The 26,140-nt window shown below is 24.6% G+C and overlaps 1 protein-coding gene across 3 annotated transcripts in view; it reads left to right on the top strand.

Annotated features, from left to right (window-relative positions):
- The window catches only part of LOC129606339 (putative polypeptide N-acetylgalactosaminyltransferase 9), a 185,878-nt gene extending 160,690 nt beyond the window's left edge, over window positions 1-25,188 (top strand). For all 3 annotated transcript variants that reach the window (XM_055516614.1, XM_055516613.1, XM_055516612.1), the window contains exons 12-13: window positions 15,752-15,859; window positions 24,709-25,188. In XM_055516614.1, coding sequence (XP_055372589.1) covers window positions 15,752-15,859; window positions 24,709-24,870 — 270 coding nt within the window. In that variant the 3' untranslated portion in view covers window positions 24,871-25,188. The remainder of the gene's footprint in view (window positions 1-15,751; window positions 15,860-24,708) is intronic.
- Window positions 25,189-26,140: the final 952 nt, after the last annotated feature.

Below are 26,140 nucleotides of genomic sequence, written 5' to 3'. Positions count from 1 at the left end.
GTAGAAAACTTAAAATTTAACATTTAATAAACGAATGGCAAATTGTAAAAAAATTACTGAAAAATCTTAACAATTGTTACTTTCAGTAAAGAATGTACTTTCACATAGTCATTCATTTATAGTTTTCTAACATTTTTTTAAATGTTGCCTTTTTATTTGCAGTAGTAATATTAAGACTGCGAATTTGGGGTGGGGCTTTTAAAATTTTAGTTTGCTGAAAATTAAGAACCTGATTACTCTCTAAGTGAGAAGAACGTGAGTAGCTATCATATATTTGTACTCGTATAATGTAATTTTCAAGAGAAAAGAATTATTCCGTATTGTGTATCTCGTATTTTTCTAAAATGTATACAAAACGTATTCACTTTGTTTCTGAAACTGAGATGTTCAGTAGATGTAAGAAAAATTGCAAGAGTCTAATTGAAAAAATGAGTATGTAATCTTATTAGGAAAATGAAACATCCACTAGAAATACGTTACTGATATAATTCTGAATTGAAAGTGAATTAAATAGTGAGACGGAAAAGCGTGATACACGATTAGAATCTAAATTCTAGAATAAAACTTAATTGTCAAAAATACAACAGTATCCGTTGTTTAAGAACAAGCAGGTGAACTAGCAGAATACACTCGAACAAGAGAAAAGAGCATAAATCTTCAAAACTTATTTTGGATTCCATTAAAAATAACTTATATAAAAATAGGAACGCCATGAACCGTTTTATCAAAAATTCAAAATTAATATCAAAGTTCAATTTAATGTGAATTGGAAATTATAGTGAATTAGTAAAACCGTTTTAATAAAATACTATTAATTAAATTAATTGGAATTTAATCTACATTTGAATAATAAGCTAATAATTTTAGATATAAGGCAGTAAACAACCCACATAAATTAATATTTTAAAAGATATAATTCCAGTTATTGTGTAAAAATAAATTATTCATTGTAAACAATATGGTTTGTGTTATTAGTTCAATAGCCTGTAACAATAAGCACTTTTTTCAATTTTTTTTTGGAAAAGTCTTAAAAAGCTAAAGAGTGAAAATATTAAAGAGCGGTTTTTGTTAATAAAAATTTTTAATTTCTAAATTTACGTCAAAATCATTGTTTACTCTCAAATTTTTCTATGAAAATATCAACTTTCCAGTCCTCAGTACTCCACAATTTGCAATAATTTGGAAAATTTTTCGCACTAATAGAAAAATTATCAAAAATAAAGTACATAAAATTGCAAAATAATTTTTTTATCGTTCCTTTTTTTTAAAAAACTCTATATATAATTAAAATTTCATTATTAAAAAAAAAATTAAAATTTATTTTAGTCATTGAAATTATTTGCAATATCAATTTTCAAAGTCAAATAATTATTTATTGTAGAACACACACACATTTTTATTAGCAAATTAAGAACGATTTAGTAAAATAAATAAACATTTTGACTTCGCGGTTTTGTGTGTGTAGCATAACATAGGAAAACCTTTAAAACAATGATTTTTGGGCCATAGTAATTTGATTATTGAAATTCTATTTCATTGTATTGCGTACTGAATGTGTAGAAAATTTTATTTTCTATATACATAGGTGAAAAAAAAAATCTGATTCAAATAGAATTTCGTTTCTAACTTATTGCGATAATCACGGCTTTGTATACTTTATTGAAATAGTCACATTTGATTTAGTTTATGAAGAGTTGCAGCTTAAAAAATTGTAAATAAAAAATCAATGATACTTGCTATTCTATTTTAAAACATTATTTGAACGAAAATAGATATGACGGTGCCAACTCTGTAATAACTGTGGGAATAAATGATTTTAAATTTCAAAGATAATTGACATACAGTTTTATAAAATCTTTTGTTTTTTATGTCTATATTATACATGTATGGTAGTAAGATTAAAAATACATTCAATCTAAAAGAGTTTCACTGTAAATGATGGCCACATCACAAAATTCGTTTGTTTAAAATTTCAGCTTTGGCAGCTGCCTAAAGCAGTACCTCGATCATATCCAAATTAAATAGAGTCTGACATTAATTTAAAAATTATAAATCATTCGTAAAAATTTGGTGGACTTAGCTCCCATTAGTTTTTGAGTTATCGTTGGGGCGGATGGACGAAGATTGTTAAATCGACTCAATATATCAGACCATAATTTCTTAGCCTAAAAATATTTTATAGTAGATTTTGTTAAAATGTAAAAACCATTAATCTTCAGTTCTAATATTATATAATCTTTGTAGATTTTTAAAAAAAGAAAAATTTTTGTTTTTGCGAAGATATTCGTCCGTTGATCTAAACATACAATCGGTTTTTGTCCAAAAATATTTCTTTTGTTAAACTAAAACTGCAAAAATAACATTTTTTATACAAAATTTTATAAGCTGTAGAAGTCTCAAATTTAAGAAGCTTTAAAATTCTAGTAAAAAGTTTATTCCTTTAGAAAAGAAATTTTTTGCACCTCCGTCCCCTGCCAAGTTGTCACCTCTTCAAATTGTAAAATTTAAATTTCCGGAGACTTATATTTTTGAAACTGCAAGCTTTTCTGAATTCTATAAAACCTTTAAACTAAATGCCATGCCATCAAAAATATAATCATGTTAACTCACTTACTTGAACGTAAAATTCAACCATTATGTTAAGTCTTCCTTCAATTTTTTTCTCTAGCATCATAAATGTATACAATCTAAAAAAAATTCACTTGTTCAAGGAAAAAGTACTACGCTACAAACTATTTATTTGATCCAAATTTGCTTTTTTATAATTTTGTGTGATATTCCCCAAAATTGTTGAGGCAAAAGCTTTGAAAAACTGTGATTTTAGTGATGCAAATCCAATTCAAACGTAAAAATATCATTTAAAAACTAATAACATATTGGATTGCGTGATGCTCCTATCAAATTTTACTTTTCCCATTTTATTGCTATCGATCGCGCGTATACAAATTATGAAATATTTTATTCTTATAATTTCCAATGAACTAATACATATTAAACTATTAAGCTGTAACCACGTATATCTACTGCAGAATTTTTTTGCTCTCGTTTATAATAGCAAAAATAAAATTTTTTAAGAGTTTTTGTTTTTTAAGTATATAAAATATTGCATCATCGTTATTACCACTATTACTATTAACATCATTATCATGACGGTAGAAAATATTGCAAGACTATCAATATTAAAATTATTTTCAATAATATTTTTCATAAGTATGTAAAGCAACTACAATGTATAACAGAAAATATGAATCTTTGGATCTTAAATTTAAAATTTAAATTCAATATACGGATTACCATAGTATAGGTACAGGATTTGCAGTCAATATCTCTATCTATGTATGTATGTATTATATTGCAGAACAAAATTATGTACATATTGTACTTATTCTTCTATACCTACAAATGAAGTGTTTATATTGTGTATATTTACTGAAAACAAGAGTCCTTAAAACTATATGCAGCTATACATGTATTTGCAATGCATGTAATACTTTAGTTTATACAGAGTGTCTCGTATCAAAGTACTTTAAATACCATTGTAAAGGTTCTCATGAGTAGACAAAACTTTTGGGAGGAGATAATGTTGAAGTCTCAAAAAGTTCGGAGTTACAAGAGTTTAAAGTCAACTTCAACTGATTTTTTAACTTTTTGAAATTTTAAATATAACTCCATGCCTGTGTAAGTAAGGCACTTTAATAAATATATTTTGGAAGCCTTAGAAAGAAGGCTTCATATCTATTTTAGTTATATTATGTTCAGATTTCGGAATCATATGACTTTAAATTTCGGAAAAATTGAAATTTTAACTTTTCATTTTTAAAAAATATTAATTTTCTAGGTAACGTAACATTGGAGGTTTATCTAATTCTAGCACAGCTATAAAAATTGTCGATTGAGCTTCAATTTGGTTTATGAGTCATAATGCAACCTAATCTAGTTTAGGAGTTATTGAGAAAAATAGAGTATGTACTGCAATTGTTTTTTGATACCAAATTTTTTTCTTTAATGACTTAAAAAAGCGTGCAACAATAGTTTAAAACGGTGTTTTTCTTCTATTCTACGAACATTTTACTTAACAACTGAGTTTTTCAAAAATGACAACTGAGTTTTTCACATTTGCAAAACTGAAAGACACGGTGAATATTATGTGGCCCCTCATCTTATTGATACAGCCCTGTAAGTCAAAGTAAAGAAATCAGTCGAAATTGACTTTAAGCTGTTAAACTGTGATCATCGTTTCCGTACAAAACTTTTGTTTAACAATGAGGCCCTACACAATGGTATATAGCAGAGTACTTTGATACGAGACACCCTGTATATTGCAATAAATATGAACTAGTTTCAACTCAAATGTTATACGTATAGAAACACAAAATTTACTTGTTACTTTATTCGTTATGAAAATATGTTAGAAACCTTTGACATAATATGAATTCAACCCGTTATATTATTATATATATGTATATGGATAGATGCATTTGTAAATATATTGGTACACAAACTGTAGTATATTTAAAGTTGTAGTATATAGAAATGTTATTATTACAATATACATAGATTTATAACGTTAGTAAATTTTGAAATTTCAGAATGAAGAATTTTTTTATTTTTCATGTTTATAACAACTACCAAAAGACCACTTGAATATTGGTTTTATTTAACATAAATTTTATAAAATATACAAAAACTATACAAAATTTATAAAATATCAAAATATTTAATGTAAAAGGAAAAACCTGAAAATTAAAAAATGAAAATTCCCCACAACAATTTAAAAACAAAAAAAAAACTTTTAATAATATTACAACAATTAACATTTGTGGTATGGCAGATATGGTTCTGTTATTAAATAAGATATTTTATTTAATAAATTTTCCAAAAATATATTCTTCAACAATCATAATAAATTTTAGTTATATTCAGATCACTCTTATAGGAATAAAATTCTTTTTGTTGTGCATTATTCAAAAAATAAAAATTTTGGAAAATTTTTGAAACTCGAAAATAATTCCTATATTAAGAAACCCCATTAATTATTTCATTGATCAAATTAGAAATTAATGTTGTCAATTCGTGATGATAAATTCGAGTATAACAGGCATACTATATAGAAATAAAGTTTTTGGAATACTTAATTAGAAATGGAAAATCTTGATCCTTTGATGCAGTTATAAACACAATAATAGATTGTTCTACATGACGATAATCATATTTTCAGTGTATGCTGGACATGAGCAAATACGTATAATATATATTATATAAGGTATACCGAGATTTAATTTTGAATTTTGAATTGTAAAATATTGATATTATTTTATAATTTTCCATGCTTAATGAACATGAAAACCAATGGAATATAAATTAAAAATATAATGTACAAGTGCGTATACCAATTATGCCTGAGATTCAAAATTAAAATTTTCAATAAATTGTGCCACAAATTGAAGACCTGAAATACAAATTTTGTGTGCATTATAAATTATTTTCCCATACGTAATTATGAGCACAGCAACACATACATAAATAAAATTGTATAAAAAAAATTCAGGAATCCAAATTTTATTTTCTAAAATCTGTTGGGTCATCAAAAAAAAATTAATAAAAATTTATTTTAACAGAACAAGTCATACCTATTTTGCTTGCCTGTAATTTGAACTTTATTTTAAAGATTAATTCTTTATTCTGGATCTTTATTTTTGTCTTTCTACCAAATTTTCCAAAAAAAAAACTATTGAAATAAAATAATATGCTGTGTGAACAATATTTTCAAAAGTTTCCTGCTATTTAAGTTTTCGAACACAAATACTCTGCCTCCATTTGTTTGCTATCAAAAGTTTTTGCATTTTCTGAAATTATAAACGAAATTTTAACAAAATAATTGAAAATGAAATTCAGACAAAAGTCTTACTTTCTACTATTGCAGAACAGAGTAATTTTGTTTCTATTTGCTTCCTCTCATATATGCCCTTTGATATATGCAATATTTAAGCTATATATTATACTGTGTGTAAAACTACAAAAACATTTGAAAGTTTCAAGTTTCAAATTGAATATTTCGAAAATTAAAATTATGATAGAATTTTTCAAAAAAATTTAATTGACTGAATTCTGTTTTCAAATTCTAGGAACAAGAACTATTTTCAAAATTTTCTCCCTTTTCATAATTTTGCAAGCACATATTCAATTAAATGTTTCTCTCCAATTTCACTCACTTTTCGTAATAGCAATTCTGAAATCAGCTCCAAAAATATTTACTCCAAAATTTCGTTTATTTAAATATACCTAAAAGACTTGCAAACTTCTACATTCAAGGGTTCAGAAACTTTACTATAAAAAATATTATTACTTACTTGTGCTTAATTTTAAAAATTTTGAACAACTCTAACATTCAACATTCTTTCGAATTTCATAATTTTCCAAAATTTATTATTGTACATAATAGTTTATTTAATAGATAAAATATTTAAAAAAAAAATTTCCTCAAGTTATTCTTGAAAACAAAATAGAAAAATGTTTTTTTATTGACCTAAAAAAAAAAATTTATTTATTTTTCGACTTTCATAGACTAAAACTATTTATGTTTAATTTTCATAACCTTATTCTTAACCTGTTTGTATGTCTAAAGCAATTACTTTCCTATGATGAAACTGTATTATTATTTACATACATACATACACATAGTTCATACAATTTGGATAAATAAAATTACAAAAAATTTTTTATACAAATATTTTTAAATTTTATTTTTTTTTTTTTAAATGTTTAATGAAATTTTGACACCAATATTTTTTATTAGAAAAATATTCAAATTTGATTTAAATTATGTGATAGAATTTATATAACAATTTTGTTGTTCAAACAAATTTCTGAGCAAATACTTTTAATTATAAAACAATAAAGTTATTAAAATCAAGAATAAAATATGAAAGGATAGAATAAAATATGAGTCCCTTGACATTCAATACAATTTATGAATTTAAAAGTACAATGAACCGGGTGGTATTATTGTAGAAATATTTGTTTTAGCATTGTGATACCAAGGCATTTAGCATTAGGCAGTTGTATAAACGCTATTATCAGGAAAAATTATAGCGCAAAATAATTTTCTCCGAGTTTTGGTGACGCTTTTATAGAATTCATTTGTGTCAGAAAATTTTCTCACAACAGCTTTTATTAGTTTTTCGTCGATATAACTTAACGTTTATAAAAGTGCGTGCCATTCAATTTTATTAAAATTAAGGAATATCTATAGTAAATGTTAGCTTAACCACAAATTTTAAAAAACGAATATAATAGAAACATACATCTTCACACATTTTATGAATCTCGTAAACTTGAAAAAAAAATTTGTTAAAATTTTCCATTTTACTACATTCTTTGCAAAATATTGTAGGGAAATGTTGTATGATTCTCCTTTTTGAACCATAATTTATATAAGAAATTTTTGAAATTTAAGAAGTTCCACTTTTTCAACTAATTTTATATGCAATTGCCTTTACTCAAACCCTGCATTGTTTTTTGTTAGCCTAATCTTGAATTTCTCAATTAAATAAAAATATTACTTGTGTACTCGTATAAGAAAAAATGTTCTTTATTATTTTATAAATTAATTTATCTTTGTAAAAAAAAGAAATATTTTTATTAAAAATTGTGGGGCAAAAATTATCAAAAACAAATCTGATGTTGGTTTTAATAGTTTTTTAAAAAAAAATACGTCATAACATGGAGAGCACACAGAAATTTTGCAAAGCTAATAGAAATTAGGGTTAATAAAAGAAAAGGATTAATAAAAGCAATAATTCAATTAAAGAAAAGAGAATTGAAAATAAAATATTTTCAAAGGTGAGTACGTATGAGAAGTACACACGTGCATTCTATCGTAAAAAAAACACTTATAAACTACTTTTACTCACGTTTTTAGTTTCGATATTGTTGGATTTGAAAAATTATTTCGATTTTGTTTTTCACCATTTTCCCCTATAGGTTTGATATATTGGAGCTTTAAAAGAAGTGTAGTAATTACCGTTCAATTTTTTTGATTATTCCCTCTCCTTTAAATCTCTTTTGGTCCTTTTTATATTTTTCAACTTTTTATGATTTCTGAATGGTGCACTTTTGATCAAAAATCCTGATTTTATTTTTTTAACATCAATTAATTTTTTTTTCGAAATTATTGAGAAAAATAATTGAAATTAAGCATGAAAAAATAAATTTTGTTTTCTAGTTTCCTTCTCAATAATGACCTGTAAATGATGCTTAAAAGTTTAAACAAACTTGCCCCAGATATTATACGAAGTTTAATTTTTATAGTAATTAGTTTATGCAATAAATTTCATTAGTTAATATTAATGATTTTTAAATTTTCTGGATATTGTATCTAGTTCCAATTTTCATGTTTTTCAGGATTTTAGTTTAAATTTATTTTTAGTGAAATTGGTTTTGTAATAACATCAACAATATTTAAATTTATTTTACTTTGTCATGACTTGTATATTGATAATAATATTATTAGTGTACAATTACAATATATATACAGAGTGTGTCATACCATGATGCATGGACATAAGTTAGCGTCGGAATTTTCATGTGTAAGGAAAAATTTGTTCCACAGTAGCAAGGAAGGGGCTATAAAAAGGAAAAAAAATATTTTTCTAACTTTATCGAAAATAGACTATAACTTTGGCTACTTGGATAAAATTTCGATAAAGTCAGAAAGAAGAAAATTTTCCCTTTTACGGTGGAGCAATTTTTTTCGTGAGAACACATGGAGATCTACACGATGGTGTATGTCTTGAATGCACCACTGTATGAAAAACCCTGTATATTAATATCAATATAAATGCAACTCTATATAGAATTATATAGAATTTTCTTTCTATAAATATATTGTAGGTTTTCATTTTTAAAAATTTCGTTAAAGGATGAAAACATTAATTGAACCCTTGTTCTTTTTTCGAAATTCTCACCATGTTTTGTTTTTTATTATTGTTACCCTTTATATTGAACAAAATTTTTTTTTGTGAATTAAAATCGAAGGAATCAAAAAATCTAGAGCAATATATATTTTATTTTTGCAAAGTCCAATAATTTTCAAGTTTATAAGTTTGAATTTAGTTTTTTTTTTTGTTTTTGCCAATACTTTGTATATTTTACTTTTTATATTCAGGTACGTCAAATATTCCTATTTCGAAAAGTTTTTCCATAAATTTTTCATCCTTTCTATTTGATTTAAAATCAGAAAAATTAAAATTTATTTTCCTTTATTCTAAAACTTGTTCTAGTTATTTTCTATTTCAATTATAAATGTCAATAGCAATATTGTATTTTAATTGGATTATAAACTTCCGATTTTTACTTTTTCTTTATTGATTTAGTTGTGTTTTATTTAGCAAATATTCAAAAAATATGAACAAAATATGCTTATTAGATTTACTCTGCTAATACTGTCCGTCCGCGGCTCTCTTAACAAAGCTATACCTTTTAAGATAGAAAGGTAAAATTTTATTCGTTAATAGACTTTTAATTGAAAACTTATTTCTCTAACAAGAAACTTCGTACTTACCATCCCTCCATCTGAAAACTACATTTCCCAGAGTAATAAAAATGCCATTTTATAATGTTTTTGTTGCTTTTCTGGCTCGTTTTCTCATAACCTGGTGGGGTCCGATATTTTAACAATAAACATTTTATTTCGTTAGAAAAAATAACATTATCCTACTTACATCCTTGTCAATTTATAGACTTTTAAAATTCATAGTTTAACTTTTTTCGAATTTGAATTTCGAGATTGAATTTTCTTGGAAGCACTGCAGGCTTTTCTAAAATTTCTGTAAAAATAATAATTAACGATATAATGGTCATCAGACAATAAATAGCTTTCGTATGCTACCTTTAATTTTTGTTCCTAGCCTAAAATTATGCAATATTTATGGAATGTCTTGATGCTATATTAAACCGCTAAAAATATGAATTAGAAAATGGGTTTTAGGTTTTAAAAGTTTTGTTTTTTCATTCTTTGAAGATAAACTGAGCTACTTTAGAAACTATTATTTTGATATGAATCTATTTTTATTGTCAACTTAAGCTTTTGTTAAAAAATTTCGAAAATTCAATAATAACTGTATTAATTTTGCTGTTTTTTTGTTAATCTGAGTTAAAGGTAAAGAGTAGAGTATAATTGGAATTATTACTCCAAACACATTTAATTTTCAATTTATTACGATGCTATTTTAGACATTCTCCTACCCAGGCTGGTGCAGTTACGAATAAATTTTAGAGTATTATGTGCTTATGCACCAAAATAAAAAATTAGAACCAGATATAGCTGCCGGAGAACCTTCTTTCATTATTTTTGAACTAAGAAATAAAATTCAGTATTTTATCAAATATTATAGTAGAACAAATTAATTATTAAACTGGTCAATATTTTAAGGTCATAATAAAATAATTCAAATATTTGCAAAACTCTGATGACTGAAAGTAGTAAATTAAAATAATAATTAAAATCGATTTAATTGAATTTGTTAAGTTATTTTTAGATATTTGAAATCAAAGTATTAAACAAAAAATAAATCTATACAGTTGATATTTAAGAGATTGGCGATATTGAATAGTTCAATAGTTTAGCAAGGGTAATATATAGGATGTCAACTCATTTTCACGCAAAAGTTTTATGTAAAAATTTTTAATATTATTAAACAAAAATATAAATTACTAAATTAGTTTTTTAGGCACCCTAGTAGCCTTAATACAATTAATTGGCGGACAAACTAAAAAGTTTCTAAAACACAATTTTAGTTTTTTCAACTCTAAATTATTATTAGTCAATTTTATACATCTGCCAACTTTAGCACTTACAGTCTTAAGTGTCCAGAATAAGGAATTTAACTTTTATTTGAGAGTTTTGCATTAATTTTACCACTAAATAATTATTTAAATTTATCCTCGGTCGTACTATTGAAATTAATAATTCATTATACAATGGAAAATTGCCGTCTATACACAAGAAAACAAAACTACAAAGTAAGAGTCTAAAATTTTTTTCATTAATAATCAATATTTCCAATAATATTCACCAATGTGCTACTGATTCTTCTATAATTAAATAGAGTAAAAAACAAATGTACTCTTCATGTACAAATGTACTAGAAAATGAAATAAAACTTCATTTTATTCGGATAATATTGAAAAAAAGAAATAAGCAAAAATTGGAAAAGCGAAATGGAAAAGTTTTGAATTTTAAATATGTTAAAATTTTTGGATTTTTTTTTTTGCCTTTTTCGACCCTGTTATACTCAATTTTTCTTTTTATTCTTATTTATATACTTTTTCATTTTTTTAAAAAAAACTCGTACAATATTTGCATAACCACAAGAAAAGAAAAAAAAACAAATATAATTGAGATTTTTGTGGGTCAAACTTTGAAAAAAAAATGAAAAAAAAAAAAAAGTTTTTACTAAAAAATTCTTGTAAGAGGACTAAATGAAATAAATGCTCTGAAATTAAATAAGAATCAGATTTAAAAATTAAATATCATGTTAAAAAAAAATTTCAAACTTTTAAAAAAATTCAAAAATTTCATAAAAAAGTTACAAAATTGTAATTTAATAAAAAACTAAGTTTGAAGTGAAAATCATTCAAGCATCACTTCTTCTACAATAAGTTTACAATTTGTTTTTATAAAACTATATTAGTTATAGAACTGTAAGTAAGTTGTGATTATGACCATATACATAAAATGAGTATATCATTGGGAAAAAGTTGAGTTGTTCCTAATAAATGCAAATACCATCTATATGCTTACTGTTACTCAATTATTGACCAAACACAAAACTAAAAAAAATATAAACTTTTATAACTTGTTAGAAAATATTTTAATTAAAATATTGTACAAATTTTAAAATTTCATGTGATTATGGCCAAAATATTTCAATATCGTATGAGTATATATAGTTTGTATAGAAAAACTAGAAAAATGGAAACGATTCCGAAATTTCTATGAACATTTTTCATATTAATTTTAAAAGAAATTGCTTCAGTTTATTTAATTATGAGGATAAATCACTTCATTATTAAATTTCAATCTATTATTAAATCTACTCGATATTCAAACCAAATCTTTAATCAACACGTTTATCTAACATTTGTACGTCAGATGATTGCTTAGTACAAGCATTTAGTATAACAAAATTAACGTCGTTTAGTCAAAGACGTGTCTATCAGTTACTAGAATTAAAATCGCTATCGTTTATAAATGGAAAGGGTATAGGGAAACGGAAAGCAAAAATAATATTAATAGTATTAATTTAATATTAATATTTATATTAAAAATTAAACAACCAAAACCAAACGTATACAACTACTGCAAGGTGTGCTAAAAGAAAACGTCGCATATACTATGAGTAAATTGAGCAAAATCAATGCTAACGTATAGTCCTTAAGCACTCTCTTACTTACATTAGTACAAAAAAGAAATTCGACGGTACCCACCACGTAACCCACAAGTTTATGAATGAAAACTATATCAGAAACCACCCTACAACAATGAAGCAACCTTACGTCAAAAAACTGAAGCCTACTCTCATAAGGGAACAACTTAAATGGATACGGATTCGAAAGGCTTATCAAACTGTGATAAGCCTTTAAATCGAACCTACAATCCAACGTAACACATGGGTCACAAATTCGATCAACTGTCTATAGTATATGTTCATTAAGTTTATATAATCAAATTTTAGCTTAGCACAGCTTGGCTTTTAGCACAGAATAACACCTTCTTGAATTTACATATCAATCTCAATATTGACAAATTTTTACAATATGTCTAAAGTAATGGCTGTATTCAATTTAGCATAAAAAGCACTCTAAACAAATCTTATTGAAATCTAATACTATGTTGTATATCAAAGTAATTCTAATATACGCAGGAGTAAAAACCAACCTATAAATTGAAATTTTAATAGTTCCGAATTTATTTCTGTTTAAAAAAAAAATAAGAGCCATCTATCAGAATAAATTCATATGTTATGTACAACACTACTTCTTTGTCAAAATTCGTGTTTCGAACTGTAAAAGAATGTATATAAAACATATATACAATAAAAATCCCTCAACCCCTCTGTAATAAAATATTGTTCACATATCATGCAAGTACCTTGCACGTTTTGTAAGGCAATCGGGTTCCATTATTCTACTTTTTATTTATTAATTTTAGTTTTTACTCTTTCACTGTTTAGTAATTACACACACAAGTATAAATTTTAACTAATCCTATTTATTCAACTAAAATATCACTGGACTATTTTAGCAACACGTAATTGTGAATATATATATATGTATATATATATACATACGTAAAGTGAGACATATTCGTGCTTATATTTACAACTTAATTAAACTTGAACACTATTAAGTAAAAGCCCTAAATATACAAAAGTTAATCCTATTTGAAATAGGAAACAAAAACCAAAAAGAGAGAGAGAGAAAAAAAAACGAAAGCATTTAATTATAATATTTTTCTTTGATAACTTTAATCTGTTTATCTCGTTCTAGCTTCTTTTCCCTTATTGTCTCATTTGCCTTATATTTTTCTTTCTAAGTAATTATAATTTCACATTTATCTCTCTATCTCAGTTACATTGCTATTACAAAATTCATATACCAAAATATTTTTAATGAAAACCATTCTGCAATCCTCTTTACCACCTTTAAATAATTAAAAATACCTTAAATAAATTTTAATTAGAAACGAAAAAAAAAATATAGAGAAAAAATGAAAATTAACCAACAAGTATTATGCAAATATGTACTTAAAAAATATTACAAAATTTTAATTCTTTCTACTTCAAAAAAAATAAAGAAATGAAAACATAGAAATGGAAAAAAATTAAACGTGCAAACGCAATTTACCAAACAACAAAAAAAAAAACAAACAGAAGAAAAAAAATTAAAATAAAATAAAAAAATTAAGTGGAAAAATTGCTAATTCCATTAATCCTCTTGAATCTCTAAAAACCAAAATAAAATAAATAACAGTAATAAAGGATGAGGAGGGGGGGTATTCATGGTAAAGCAGGCAATGTTTTATTTTTGGTTAATTTACGTAAGTCTACAAACAAACACAAAATAAATTGTCATTCATTCGCAGGACTCTTCTTTGTTTTTCACTTTCTTATTATTGCTAGTATCCTTTATTTAATATAATGAAATTAAAAGAAAAATAATAAATAAATTTTACTTATTTTTAGTCACACTCACTATAGAGAATAATTTTATCTTAGTATTGCTTTAAGGAGAATTTTTAAATTTAACAACGTTTACAAGTTTTTAATGCGTTTAAGAGCACTGTGACTTCAAATATTGCTACACATGTATGTTTTCATATGAAAATTGAAAAGACACGTGAAATGGGAATTGAAAAGCTCTAAGACATTAAATTTCTTGTACATCTTTTGTTTAGTTCACGCAAAATTCAACATTGTCATTATCTTTACTTTTGAAATTTAATTTATGATTATTCTTAAATTTCGAAAATTGCGTTAGAAAACGAAAAATATCTAAAACAGAAACTTAAATTTGAACTTAGATATCGTTTTCTTAACTCAAAAAGTGATTTTCAAACACACTTTTCTACTTAAATTTATCGGTAAACTGCAATTCGGAATAAATTGCATACTGTAAAATTGTACTCCATATGATTATTTCATTAAATTATTTTTCCGATTTTTCCATTTTTTGAAACGGTGTACAGTTTTCCCGAATACTTCTAAATTTGTATTAGTTTCATTGATTTAATTTATAATAATACAAATTTTAAGTAAGTAATTTTTAATTTTCGTAGTGCTACTATTTCTCCCCTACTTATTTAAGACCATTATTTTTAATAAACGGCTTATATTTTTATAAATAAATGAAAAAACTTTCTTTCTAACATAAGCCTGCTCCAAGAAAATGTAAATAGTGTTTATAATAATTAAATAAACACATAAACATTAATATAAATTTTGAAAAACCAGTTTCCAAATTAGAAACAAAATTCGAAATACTTAATATTAATTTATGCCAAAACAACAATAACGGTAAAAATGTAAAAAGTTTAAAATTATAAAAATACCAAATTGTACCTAAAAACTTACCGAAAATTGAACTAAAATGCTAATGAATACCCTTTATAACTGAGATAGAACAATTAAAAATTCAAATATTTTATTTTTACAAAAATATTAATAAGTAAAAACAAACATTAAGTAAATCATAAAGTAAAAAATAACAAAAATAAAGTTTGTAATTAAAACTTCGCTTAATAAATTTCGTTTCATATTAAATCAATATTTAATTTAATTTTTTATTTTTTTATTTATTTAATTTATTTTTTTTTTTATTTATTTTATTATTTTATTTTTATTATTTGGATTTCAACAATTTTTAATTAAATTAAATAAAATTTCAAAAAAATTAAAATTTTATTAATATATTTTTTCTTTTTCCCATTTTTTTTTTATTTCATTCTTCTTTATTATTATATATCGTAATATACATACACACGTATATGTACGTTATAATAATAATAATAATGAATTCTACAAAAATATTTTTCAACACTAATAAATATAACGGTAAATACGAACGAAAAACAACATGGCTGATACCACCATGAATATATTAATGAAATGTGGTGGGAAATTTGTTAATCTTCTGAAAATAAACAAAAAAATAAATAAATAAAAAATATAATTTACCGGTAAAATAACAGTACTGGATGTTAAGTAAAGCTGGAGAAATTCGTCGTGACGAATCATGTTTAGATTATGCTGGCCAAGATGTTATGTTGTATCCATGCCATGGTTCTAAAGGAAATCAGGTAAATATTCTTAAAAATTAAAATAAAATAAAATTATTAATATTATGGAAATTTCGTTATTGCACTGCTTATTTATTATGATTACAAGAATATAAACTGTTCTTTTACTTTTGTAAACAAAATATTGATGAAGATTATGAGTACGAGTTTTTTTTTATATTTTACAACAAATGCAAGTATGTATGTAGATACTGGACAGGACTGGTTAAAATGCTACTCCCTGGCCATTTGTTGCCCCTTGAAGAGTGTTTTTGTGGCTCTCAATAAATGTACACAAATCCCCTTTTCATTTTTGTGTTATTATATTTTAAAAAATTATTATTCTTTCGTGTTTCGATGTGGCCTTTAAATCACTGGAAAAAAATATTAAACCAAAAATGCTACATTAGCACAAGTTAAGAATGATATCAAAAACAGCATATGAATGAAGATAAACAGTGACGTAATTGATTCCATGCAAATTTTAAATTTATAAATTTTCATTGAACTGGATAGTGGATATTGAGTTTTTTGAGGAAACTATTTGTAACACTCTTGTTATACTATTATAATAAATTGTAATCTGAAATTTTGATTAAGTTAACTGTTAATACAGTTTTAATAGATTGAACTATTAAGCAACTCATCTACCCCTGACATATTAAGTATTTCTGAATAAAAATAGGAGTGCATGTGCGTATAAGATAGTGAAAATTTAATATATGTATATGTAGGTGGGAAGTTTATATGTGAAAAATCATCTCAGAAGTTTCATATCCCCAATTTATTTAAAATATTAGTTAGGGATATTAACAAATGCTATTTGTTTAGAACATCGGTTGGATACCTCATATATCCGACTAACGTTTTTTTAAACACAAAAATTTTTAATTGCTACAAAGCTCTTTTTTCTTATAATTAATTTCAGCGGAAAGTACTTGAAGTACAACCGAACCAACTATTACGAGTAACTTTTAAGTATAAACGTGATTTTATATTAATTTTTGTGGCTAAACAAATTCTATCCCAAAATAGGATTCATTTGATAAATTCTTCTTATTCATTGAGAGAAATTATTGTAAATATTAGACCAAGAAATCTTTACAAAATAAAGCTTCCTGTTTCAATACAATTATAACAATTTTATCAGAATTCTAAAATTTACCCAGAACATTACAAATATAATTTTGAATCTTCAATCAAAATGAATAAAAGGGTTTTTTTTTATTTATTCACAATTTAAAAATAATGAAAAATAATGAATATAGACTTCGAAAATGAGACCCAAAATAAAATTATACTTTTTTTTTAAGAACACATGTCCTACCACAAAATTTTGTTCAAAAATTTCTCAGCAATAACAAGCCAAATACGTATGTAGTTACTCCATATTTTTTTTAGAGTCCAAATCCCTTAGCTCACTGAAAAACAAATATTTTAAAATTTTTTTTTTTGGATTTGTGAAATTCTATTGATTTCGGGAACCTTTTCTACAGATCTTTTCTACAATAGCCAAGAAAATATTTTTATAAATAAGAAAGTGAATTGAAAAAGTGAATTAGCTTTATACAAGAAACCAAAAGATTTAAATATGATTTTAACCCTGCAAGGAACCTTATTACCAAAGAGGAAAAAAACATAAAATGGAGAAAATGGTATCCTTATGGTACACATAAAATATCCTTTTGTTCCGTTTTTATTTTACCTTACTTTTTTTCTTTATTCTTATTTATTCAATGTTTATTTTTTATTAAAATTTTTGAATTTGCTTACCTGTCTAAATGTTAAGCCCCTGTATATTTTTTAGTTTAGTTTTTTTTACTGTTGTTATTTAAAAAAAAACTCAAGGATATTAATTTTTATTATTAAATAAATTTTCTTCTCAGAATTCTGGTATTATATTAGAAAGATAATAAAATTTAAAAGTGTATGATATTTAATAATTCTGCAAAAAAAAAGGATATAAAAGGAGCGCAGTGAAATACGAAGGAATAATGAATAGAGAAGGATTATTACTATGGCTACTTTAATAGCAGGTGGTAAATATTTTATCGCTCTATATTTCCTTGAGTTTTTTTTTATTTTTGATTAAAATAATGACCAACCCAAATAATTAAAATCAATAAGTTCATTAAGGATTAAGGAGTTTTTGTTTTTTTTTTCTTCTTGCAAATATTTCGGAAATTTAAGAATATTAACACCATTAGTGTTTTAAACTTTGAAAGAGTGCCTTTTGAAAAATTGGAAATGGTAAAAATTATGACTTTTATATGTCCAAATGCGGTTCAAGATTCTAATTTTCCGGCAAAAGTTATTGAACATAATTAAGAGCACACTTTTTGTTTTCACATTAAATTAAAGCAAGTTTAACTTCTTCAATAATTTCGAAAAAACATTTCGAAAATGTTCCATTTGAAATTTTCATGTCGAGTTTTAGACCATAAAATTTTCCTGCTTTTTCTCTTTTAAAAATTTTCGTATTTAATATTTTCGTGCAAGCAAAAACCATTAAGGTTTAATGCCAAAATTTTCACTTTTATTAAGTTTTTTACGTTAAAGGGTATATCGTCTTTCTTAATAAATTTTTAATTATCATTATTATGATTTTTATTAAAATATTCATTTTTTTTTTCAAAAGTAGTAATTATACTTAAAAGGTTTTCACTCTTAATTAGAAAAATTTAGCGAAATTTTAATTTGTATGCCATTTTTTTTTCCTCAAAGGAAAAATTTCAAATAATTTTTAATTAACAAAATTTCATTTCGAACATTTTAATTGAGCTCATGGGTAAATGAATTCATTTAAGTATTACAAAATCGATTGAAAATAATTTTTTATCTGTCTTACAACATTCTACATTATGTTTGTATGTTTAAAATAATTTCACTAATAACGTATAAAAGTTTTATCAATGCGCCATTGAAATTGGTGCTGCAAAATGTTTGAAAAAAAAATACTATCTAAAAAACTCTTAGCGTATTAGATTTAATTAGATTTCGTGTTTTTCGAGCTATAAAATGTAGGAATAGGAAAAAGTTGAAAATTGAAATGAAGCAAGAATTTTCACTTAAGCTTAACGTGATTCTAAGATATAAGATGGAACCTGCTATGCCATTAAAGGCTATTAGAAAGCAATTTTAAATCCTACTTTATTAAGCTGGACAAAGAAACTTGTTAACTGAGTACTTATTCTGTTTTTCTATACATTTGTATTAATTTAATAAAATTGTGACATACTTATTTATGTCGTATACACAAAGTTTTCAGCATTTTTAGTTGCAAAGGTGGCAAATACAAAAAAAACTGATTCGTTCGGTGCATCTGTACTAATTTTAGCAAAAAAATGGTTCAAAATATGCTTATAAATTAAAATCTTGGTGAACAATAAAAATAATTTCCTTTATGATTAACGAAATATACGTTATTAATTGTCTGACTAATAATAATTTTGGGTAATAGTTGCCTATATTAAAACTGTTCATATTTAGAAAGTGAATCGCGAAAATTATGCTCGGCACTAAATTCCAAAAAGTTGTTAATTCCAACTCTACTGTGATTCCAATATTTTAGATGCCACAATTTCAATATTATTAAAAATATCTTTACAATTTTTAGATTTCTCAGAACAAACAATACTTTAAACAATAAAGCGGCTTAATTTATACTGACCATTAAAAATTAAAAAAGAAATTGTTTTAACTTCAAAAACTTATTTATGAACAAAAAATCACCACCTTGTTTAAGTTAAATAAAAATTTACTAAAAAAAATTCCCTCTTTTTTAGCTCCCCTTTTTGTAGCCGACCGCATTGCCCACAATAAGAGAGGATATGTGATGGCATCAAATTTTGCTACCAAATTACACTTCTCCATGGTAGCGAATAATTGTAAATAAACTGTATTTAGAGAGATCTGTCTGTCTCTAACTATCTGCCGGTCTGTCTGCACTCATGCATTCCAAGTTCGACTGAACCGATTTTAATGAAATTTTATATATGAGTTTAATTCGGAAACTGGATTTTAAAGGAAAAATTTAATTTATTAAATTTAACTTGAAATTTAATGTAGAAATTCGAGGTATTAAAACAATGAACCTGTAATTTTTTGGAAAGATCAGGACTTTTGAGTCGAACTAGGGGCGGATTTTTGTTTTTTACTATTTCTATACGGAATTTCTTGAAATTTAATATTTGAGTTCTAATTTTATTAAAACTAAAACTAACAAGCGAACTTTTCAAGGAATTCAGATGGCATAAACCGAAGCTCTACTAAGGGTCAAAATTACATTTTTCTAGATATGGTAAAATCTCACTAACTGCCTTAAAATTGGAAAGACGTGTTTAAAAGGAATTTTCATAATCTTCTGTAGCACTTTCGCTCCTGGAAAGCAGACAGTACACATTGCTGTCGGTTATGTGCTGACCTCATTAGATTTTTCTTTTTTGTTCTCCATTTTAATGTCCGCAATAAAATAGTAAAGTAATTTTTTTTTTACATTTTTGTTCTTTGAATGACAATCAAAATTTCCGAATTTTTAATTAACAAATTTCTCTTTTTTTTTCATTTTATTAACGAGGCCAAAGAAAAAAGTCAGATATTTAATCCGGAAATAGAAAATCAATCTCAGAAAATCCTTAAAGAAGAAAGAAAATTAAATAAGCCTATAATCCATAAGAAAAAAAAATGAACATTATGGGATCTATGGTTTCATTATTCCTTTGACAAAAAGAAAAAAAAACAATATGAAAAAAAATATCCTTTTTTTTATTCCTTTTCTTTGCCAAAACTTCATAATGAACGGTTTCCTAACAATAATGAAACTTTTCTTAATTAGAAAATGAATTAATCAAATCAGAGAAATAAAAAATAAGAAAGTGAAAAAGAAAAAATAAAAACGCAAAATTCAAAGGAACGAAAAAAAAATTCAAATTCAATACATTAAAAAAAAGTCCTTATTTTTTACTTTTGATTTTTCATATTACATATATACATGTATATGTACATCTATGTGTGTTGTGTAGGTACTATTCAGAGTAGTAGCCGATAAGAGTAAAAGCTTAATTACTTGGCATTATAACTTTGTTTGTTTAAATTCAAAGGTCCAGTGATAATGACCAATTTAAAATATTATGAATTTTATTATAGAAATTTTGACTTATGGTAGATTTACCATAAATTCATAAAAATTACTGACCACAGTATTACAATTTATTAAAATATAAATAAAATTGTGTAAATTGGCTACACAAGCTGTTTTAGCTGGTTTTCTTGAATAAAAACTTTAAGAATAAGGAGGAAAAAAATGATAAGTAAGTAAAAGGATGGCAAGTGTTTTGTCCGTACACCTTTATAAAATTTTGAAATGGAAAGCATCAAAAATTTATAAAACGCTCTTGTAACACGCATTCTTTGCGAGATTTTAAAATTTCTCAAATCTATTTTTTTGTACTTACAACAATTACCATTTTAAATCAAAACTAAAATAACTCTGAAAAATCTTTTATCTCCGCTTAGAAATTGCTACTAGTAAAACAAATAGACTATATTTTATAGGCTACACTTTTATACCATTGATTGGGAGCAATCTCTAAGTACGTTTTTAGTATCAAGAATTTTGCGGATGAAAAATTTTCTAATTATTCTAATTATTCTAATAATTCTAAGTTAATTCTAAGACTCTGATTCTGTTTTTTTCTTTCTAATTCTAAATGCGAACCTGAAAAACACCAACAAAAAATTGAGGGGCTCAGAAGTAGAGCGGCGTAAACCAAAATGTGGGTTATGTCACTTTGCTTTTGAAAAATCAGAAAATTTTTACAAAAGCAAAAGTATTTTTGGGAAAAATAAATAGGAAAAAAGCTATTTCGAAACTGGAAACTAATATTACTGATTTTAGAAGATGTACATAACCGATTGCAGAAAAAAAATTTTTTTTTTATTTGTGGCTTATGCCACTCTGCTTCTGAGACCCTCAATTAATAGATCAATTTTTAAATTAAGGTTTAATAATAAAGATTTTGCAATATTTAAAAATGAACAAGATGCTTTCTTTTGATTAAAAAAGTAAATTTTCCTAGGCTAATAATTAATAGGGTATTTTCGATAATTTGGATTAGATCCTTAAAATAAATCACATTCGATCTCAACAGTACAAAATTTGCAAATGTACAACATGTTCGATAAATCTGTGCTACAAAAAAGCATATTCGAAAATCGTTGCATTCTTAAAATTCTAATGCATTTTTAAAGATTTTTTTTAAATGCTGAAAAATGTCAGACACTCAGGAATTGCTGCTTTTAAGGAGAAGAGAAAATGAAAATTCCTTTGGTTTTTGAAATTCCAAACTTGTAATTGTTCTTAAAAGGATTTTTAAGATTTTAGTTAAAAATTTAAGTGCATATTTGAATTTTTGAAAATAATTTCTATTTCCTTAAATAAGATAGACTTTTCATATTCACAAATAAAAACTTTGATATTAGGTATCAATGCTAATTAAAACTTTTCATTTAAATTTTAAAAAATTAAATAACCTGCAATTGCTACACAAAATGTTGACCTTATTCTTAAATTTTCAAAAGAGCAAAAGAGCATCAGACACCTCAATTTTCTCTTTGTTTGTAGTTTTTTTTTTGTTAAAATTATTATTCATTACTTAAGGGAGCTTTTAAAAAAAAACTTTTAGATCTGTTTTTAATTATTAATCCACGGTAACTGGCGAAAATCATATGGCATTCAATACTCAGTTCTTCTTTCTCTCCTTGGACTCTAGAAATTTTGAACCTTACCAATAATGTTATTCTTGTTATAAGCAAACAATTTTATTATTAAATTTCCAATGACCTTTTCGTTCCTGAATTTCAATTCTCATTATAAAATAAATAATAATTTTATACTTTAATTTTCTTAAATTGGAAATAAAAAATTTTTATACTGGAGAAAAGTAATGTCCTTTAATTGGACCAAATTTTGTATGTTTTTTGCATTTTTTTATTATTTTTGTTTGTTTATTTTTTTTTTTTGTTAACAATTAATCTTAGTTTCCATTTAGAAATTATTTCTCTTTATTTTAAATTACAAGTCGTTAACAATAGCTAGGACATTCTCGAGGATTATTTGAAACAGCAATTTTCTGTAATTAAGCCTTTTTATTCCAATATCCTTTTTTTTTTTTGCTGCAAATGAATGTTTTGTTTGCAATTTTTTCCTTTTTACTTTTATTTTGTTTTTCTTATCACAATAATTTTTTTATTTTTTATTATTGTTTTCGGTTCTTCATTGTTTACTTTATGAAAAAAAAATACTGTTATCCTTTCCTCTTTTTTTTTTTTTTTTGCCTGTATATAATTTTCATAGATCCTTTTTTTAATGTCGTTTTTAAAGCAGAGACCTTATCGTAATAATTATTTGTTAAAATACCAATTTTGAAATGAAAAACATAAAAGAAAAATTTTTTTTTATGTTGTTGAAAATTTTTAAAATTAATAGACCTTGTACTTTTGAAAAATTATTAAAATAAATAAATATATCTTTAAAAATATTGTTCAAGAAAAGGATTGGTTATGCCAATTTTTACCGACTGAAGTAAGAGATTTTCCTAAAATTATGGTGCATTTGTTTTACTTACTAATTGCAAATTTTGATATAATGAAATTGGAGTAATTTCAAGAGCCGCTAAGCACAAGGTTTTGGAAATTATATGAAATATAATTATAAAAATTTAAATAACAAGGTAAATAAATTCAAATAATAGAAAATGGCGAAGAGATATGAAAACTGGTTGTAATTTTTAAAAATATTTTATTGACAATTGCTGACTGGTTTAGAACAAAAGGTTTACGGAATTGGATTCTCTACAAAAATGTTGAAGAAAAAGATTAGAATAAAAAAATTTTCTCTTGACTAGTCTCGGGACTCTTGACAGAATTCGCGAATTCGTTCTTATCCAAGCTCGAAAAATTGTTTAAAAACATTGTTTAAATTTCAACTTTCCCCTGAATTTGTTTGTAGTTAAACGTCAAAATGATATTCAAATATTTATTTATATGCAAAATGAGATATCGGACCGACATTGGTATAAAAAAAACAGATACGACAGACAAGTTCTTGTCGGTGTAATTGCATGCAGTTAGTTGATAATCACCTGTAACTATGGAGCTAATTTTCAATGTAAATCGACTTCTTAATGTTGCGGGAAGTAAATGAAAATTTTTCAGGGGTATCCCGGTATATGGTTTTTCTATATTTAATTATCATGAGGAAATTTTGTATTTTGTATTTGATTAGTTAGAAAACAAATTATTGGACCTTTTTTTGTCTAAATTTACTTTTTGCAAGTGAGTCTGTTCAAAGGCTTATTTTTGGCATTTTTCCTAGATCCAAAAAGTATTACAAAAATTTTTAAAAATTTAAGTTATAAAAAGCATATTATAGGACCGACTGACCCTTTATTTTAATTTGTATTGTTTATTAGTATATCAAAATTCAGGCGATTTAGTCTGTTTGACTCTTTTTCAATTACAGCTATTGACAAACTAGTACATCTAAAACTGTTTTAGTGAACTTATTGTTCATTTGCAGCAAAAGTGACCCAACTGAAAAAATACAATTTCTGAGTTATCTGTTATTATCTGTTATACAGAAATAACAGCAATTAAAAAATTTTTTTTTCTGCAAAAACACCATTTATCTACTTGATAATTGGAAAGTTTGAAATGCAAATATTTTTTGTTATGTCAGTGTTGCAGCTGTGCTTATAGAGTTTTGATTTAATAGTTATTTACTTACTTATACTAAACTGTTAAAATGCTAATTTCATTTCCATTATAATAATTTAATTTTTTTTATATTTTTTATATTATTATTTTAATAGTTCTGGCAATATATGGAAGAAACACAACAATTACGTCATGGATCTTCAGAAAAATGTTTAGCAATTAATTTAACAAAAGATAAATTATTAATGGAAGACTGTGATGCCAGATATCCAAGACAGAAATGGCGTTTAGAAAATTATGATCCATCAAAACTCTGAGGGTATATTTTTTATAGGACAAATAATATAATTAATATTAATACTAATAATAATAATAATAATAATTATAATAACAAAAAATTAATAATAAATAGTTTATTATCAAATTATAATCATAGCTCAAATTATATAATCTTACCAGAATCAACGGTGCACAAAATTCAAAATGATAAATACAAAACTGGTAATAATAATAAATATTTTAATAATTTATATCAATTTAGTGAAAAAATGTTCATTTTATGAAAGTAAACAAAAAAAAAATTCAATAAATTTGAAATATAAAATTTTTAAAACGATAAACTTTTGTTTTCGAAAAAAAAATGAATGTTTTAAATGAATGAGAAATTCAAATGAGAATAAAAAAAAATGAATGAAAAAATCATATCAAGCAAATTATTAAAAAAAAACATTAAAATTTAACAAAATTAAATAAAAAAAAAAAAACAAATACAATTGAACTCGTATAAAAATTACGATGCGATCCTGTGACGAAACTTTAGGATAATATAAAAAAATTTTTAAGTACGTATGTAAATGCTTTTTTCTATAAAAAAAATATTATTAAAAAAACAAACAAAAAATACAAAAAAAAAATGAGAAAAAATTATAAAACTAAAATTTAAAAAGAAGAAAAACAGAACAAAATACGAACAAAAATTACACAAAACAGCTAATAGAGACTTTCAACTATAGGAAACTATGATTCATGTATTATAAACGTAGCATTTATTTGTCATAACAGAGTTTGAGATGACTTGTTAAATAAGCGGTTGATTGCAAAATAAATGGTTTCAATTTGATTAACGCAACTATTTCAACAGTACCAATTACACTGTTGCTAGTAAAAACTCGGTTTTCAGAAAAATCTAATAACGGAAAGTGAATTTGGAATAAGTAGCAAATTCACGTTTTTGGTGCCGAAGATATTAATTAAAAACTTCCAGATTTTCTTGAAATTTGTTGAAAGAATAAAAAATTTATTGAAACTTTTGAGTTTCACTCTCAAAAACAAAATGCAGTGTGATCGATTTTATATTGATCTGATCTGATTTTTATACCTTTACGAACGTATCCTCGTAAGGTATTATTCTCCGAAATTTGCTTTACCGTTGTTTGTAACGCTATAAGAAATAATGGTGTAAATTATAGAAATAAGTGTATAATTTCGATCAATATCGAATTTTGGATTGATTTAGTCATGCCTGTTTGTCTGTTCGTCACACCCATATTTCAAAAACTAATTGGAATCATGAAATTTTCATAAATG

Source organism: Condylostylus longicornis, unplaced genomic scaffold (genome assembly GCF_029603195.1).
Source record: "Condylostylus longicornis isolate FDR11 unplaced genomic scaffold, ASM2960319v2 ptg000018l, whole genome shotgun sequence".
In the NCBI taxonomy this organism is placed as follows: Eukaryota; Metazoa; Arthropoda; class Insecta; order Diptera; family Dolichopodidae; genus Condylostylus; species Condylostylus longicornis.
Note: the sequence above shows the minus strand (reverse complement) of the source record. Positions and strands in the feature narration are given on the sequence as shown.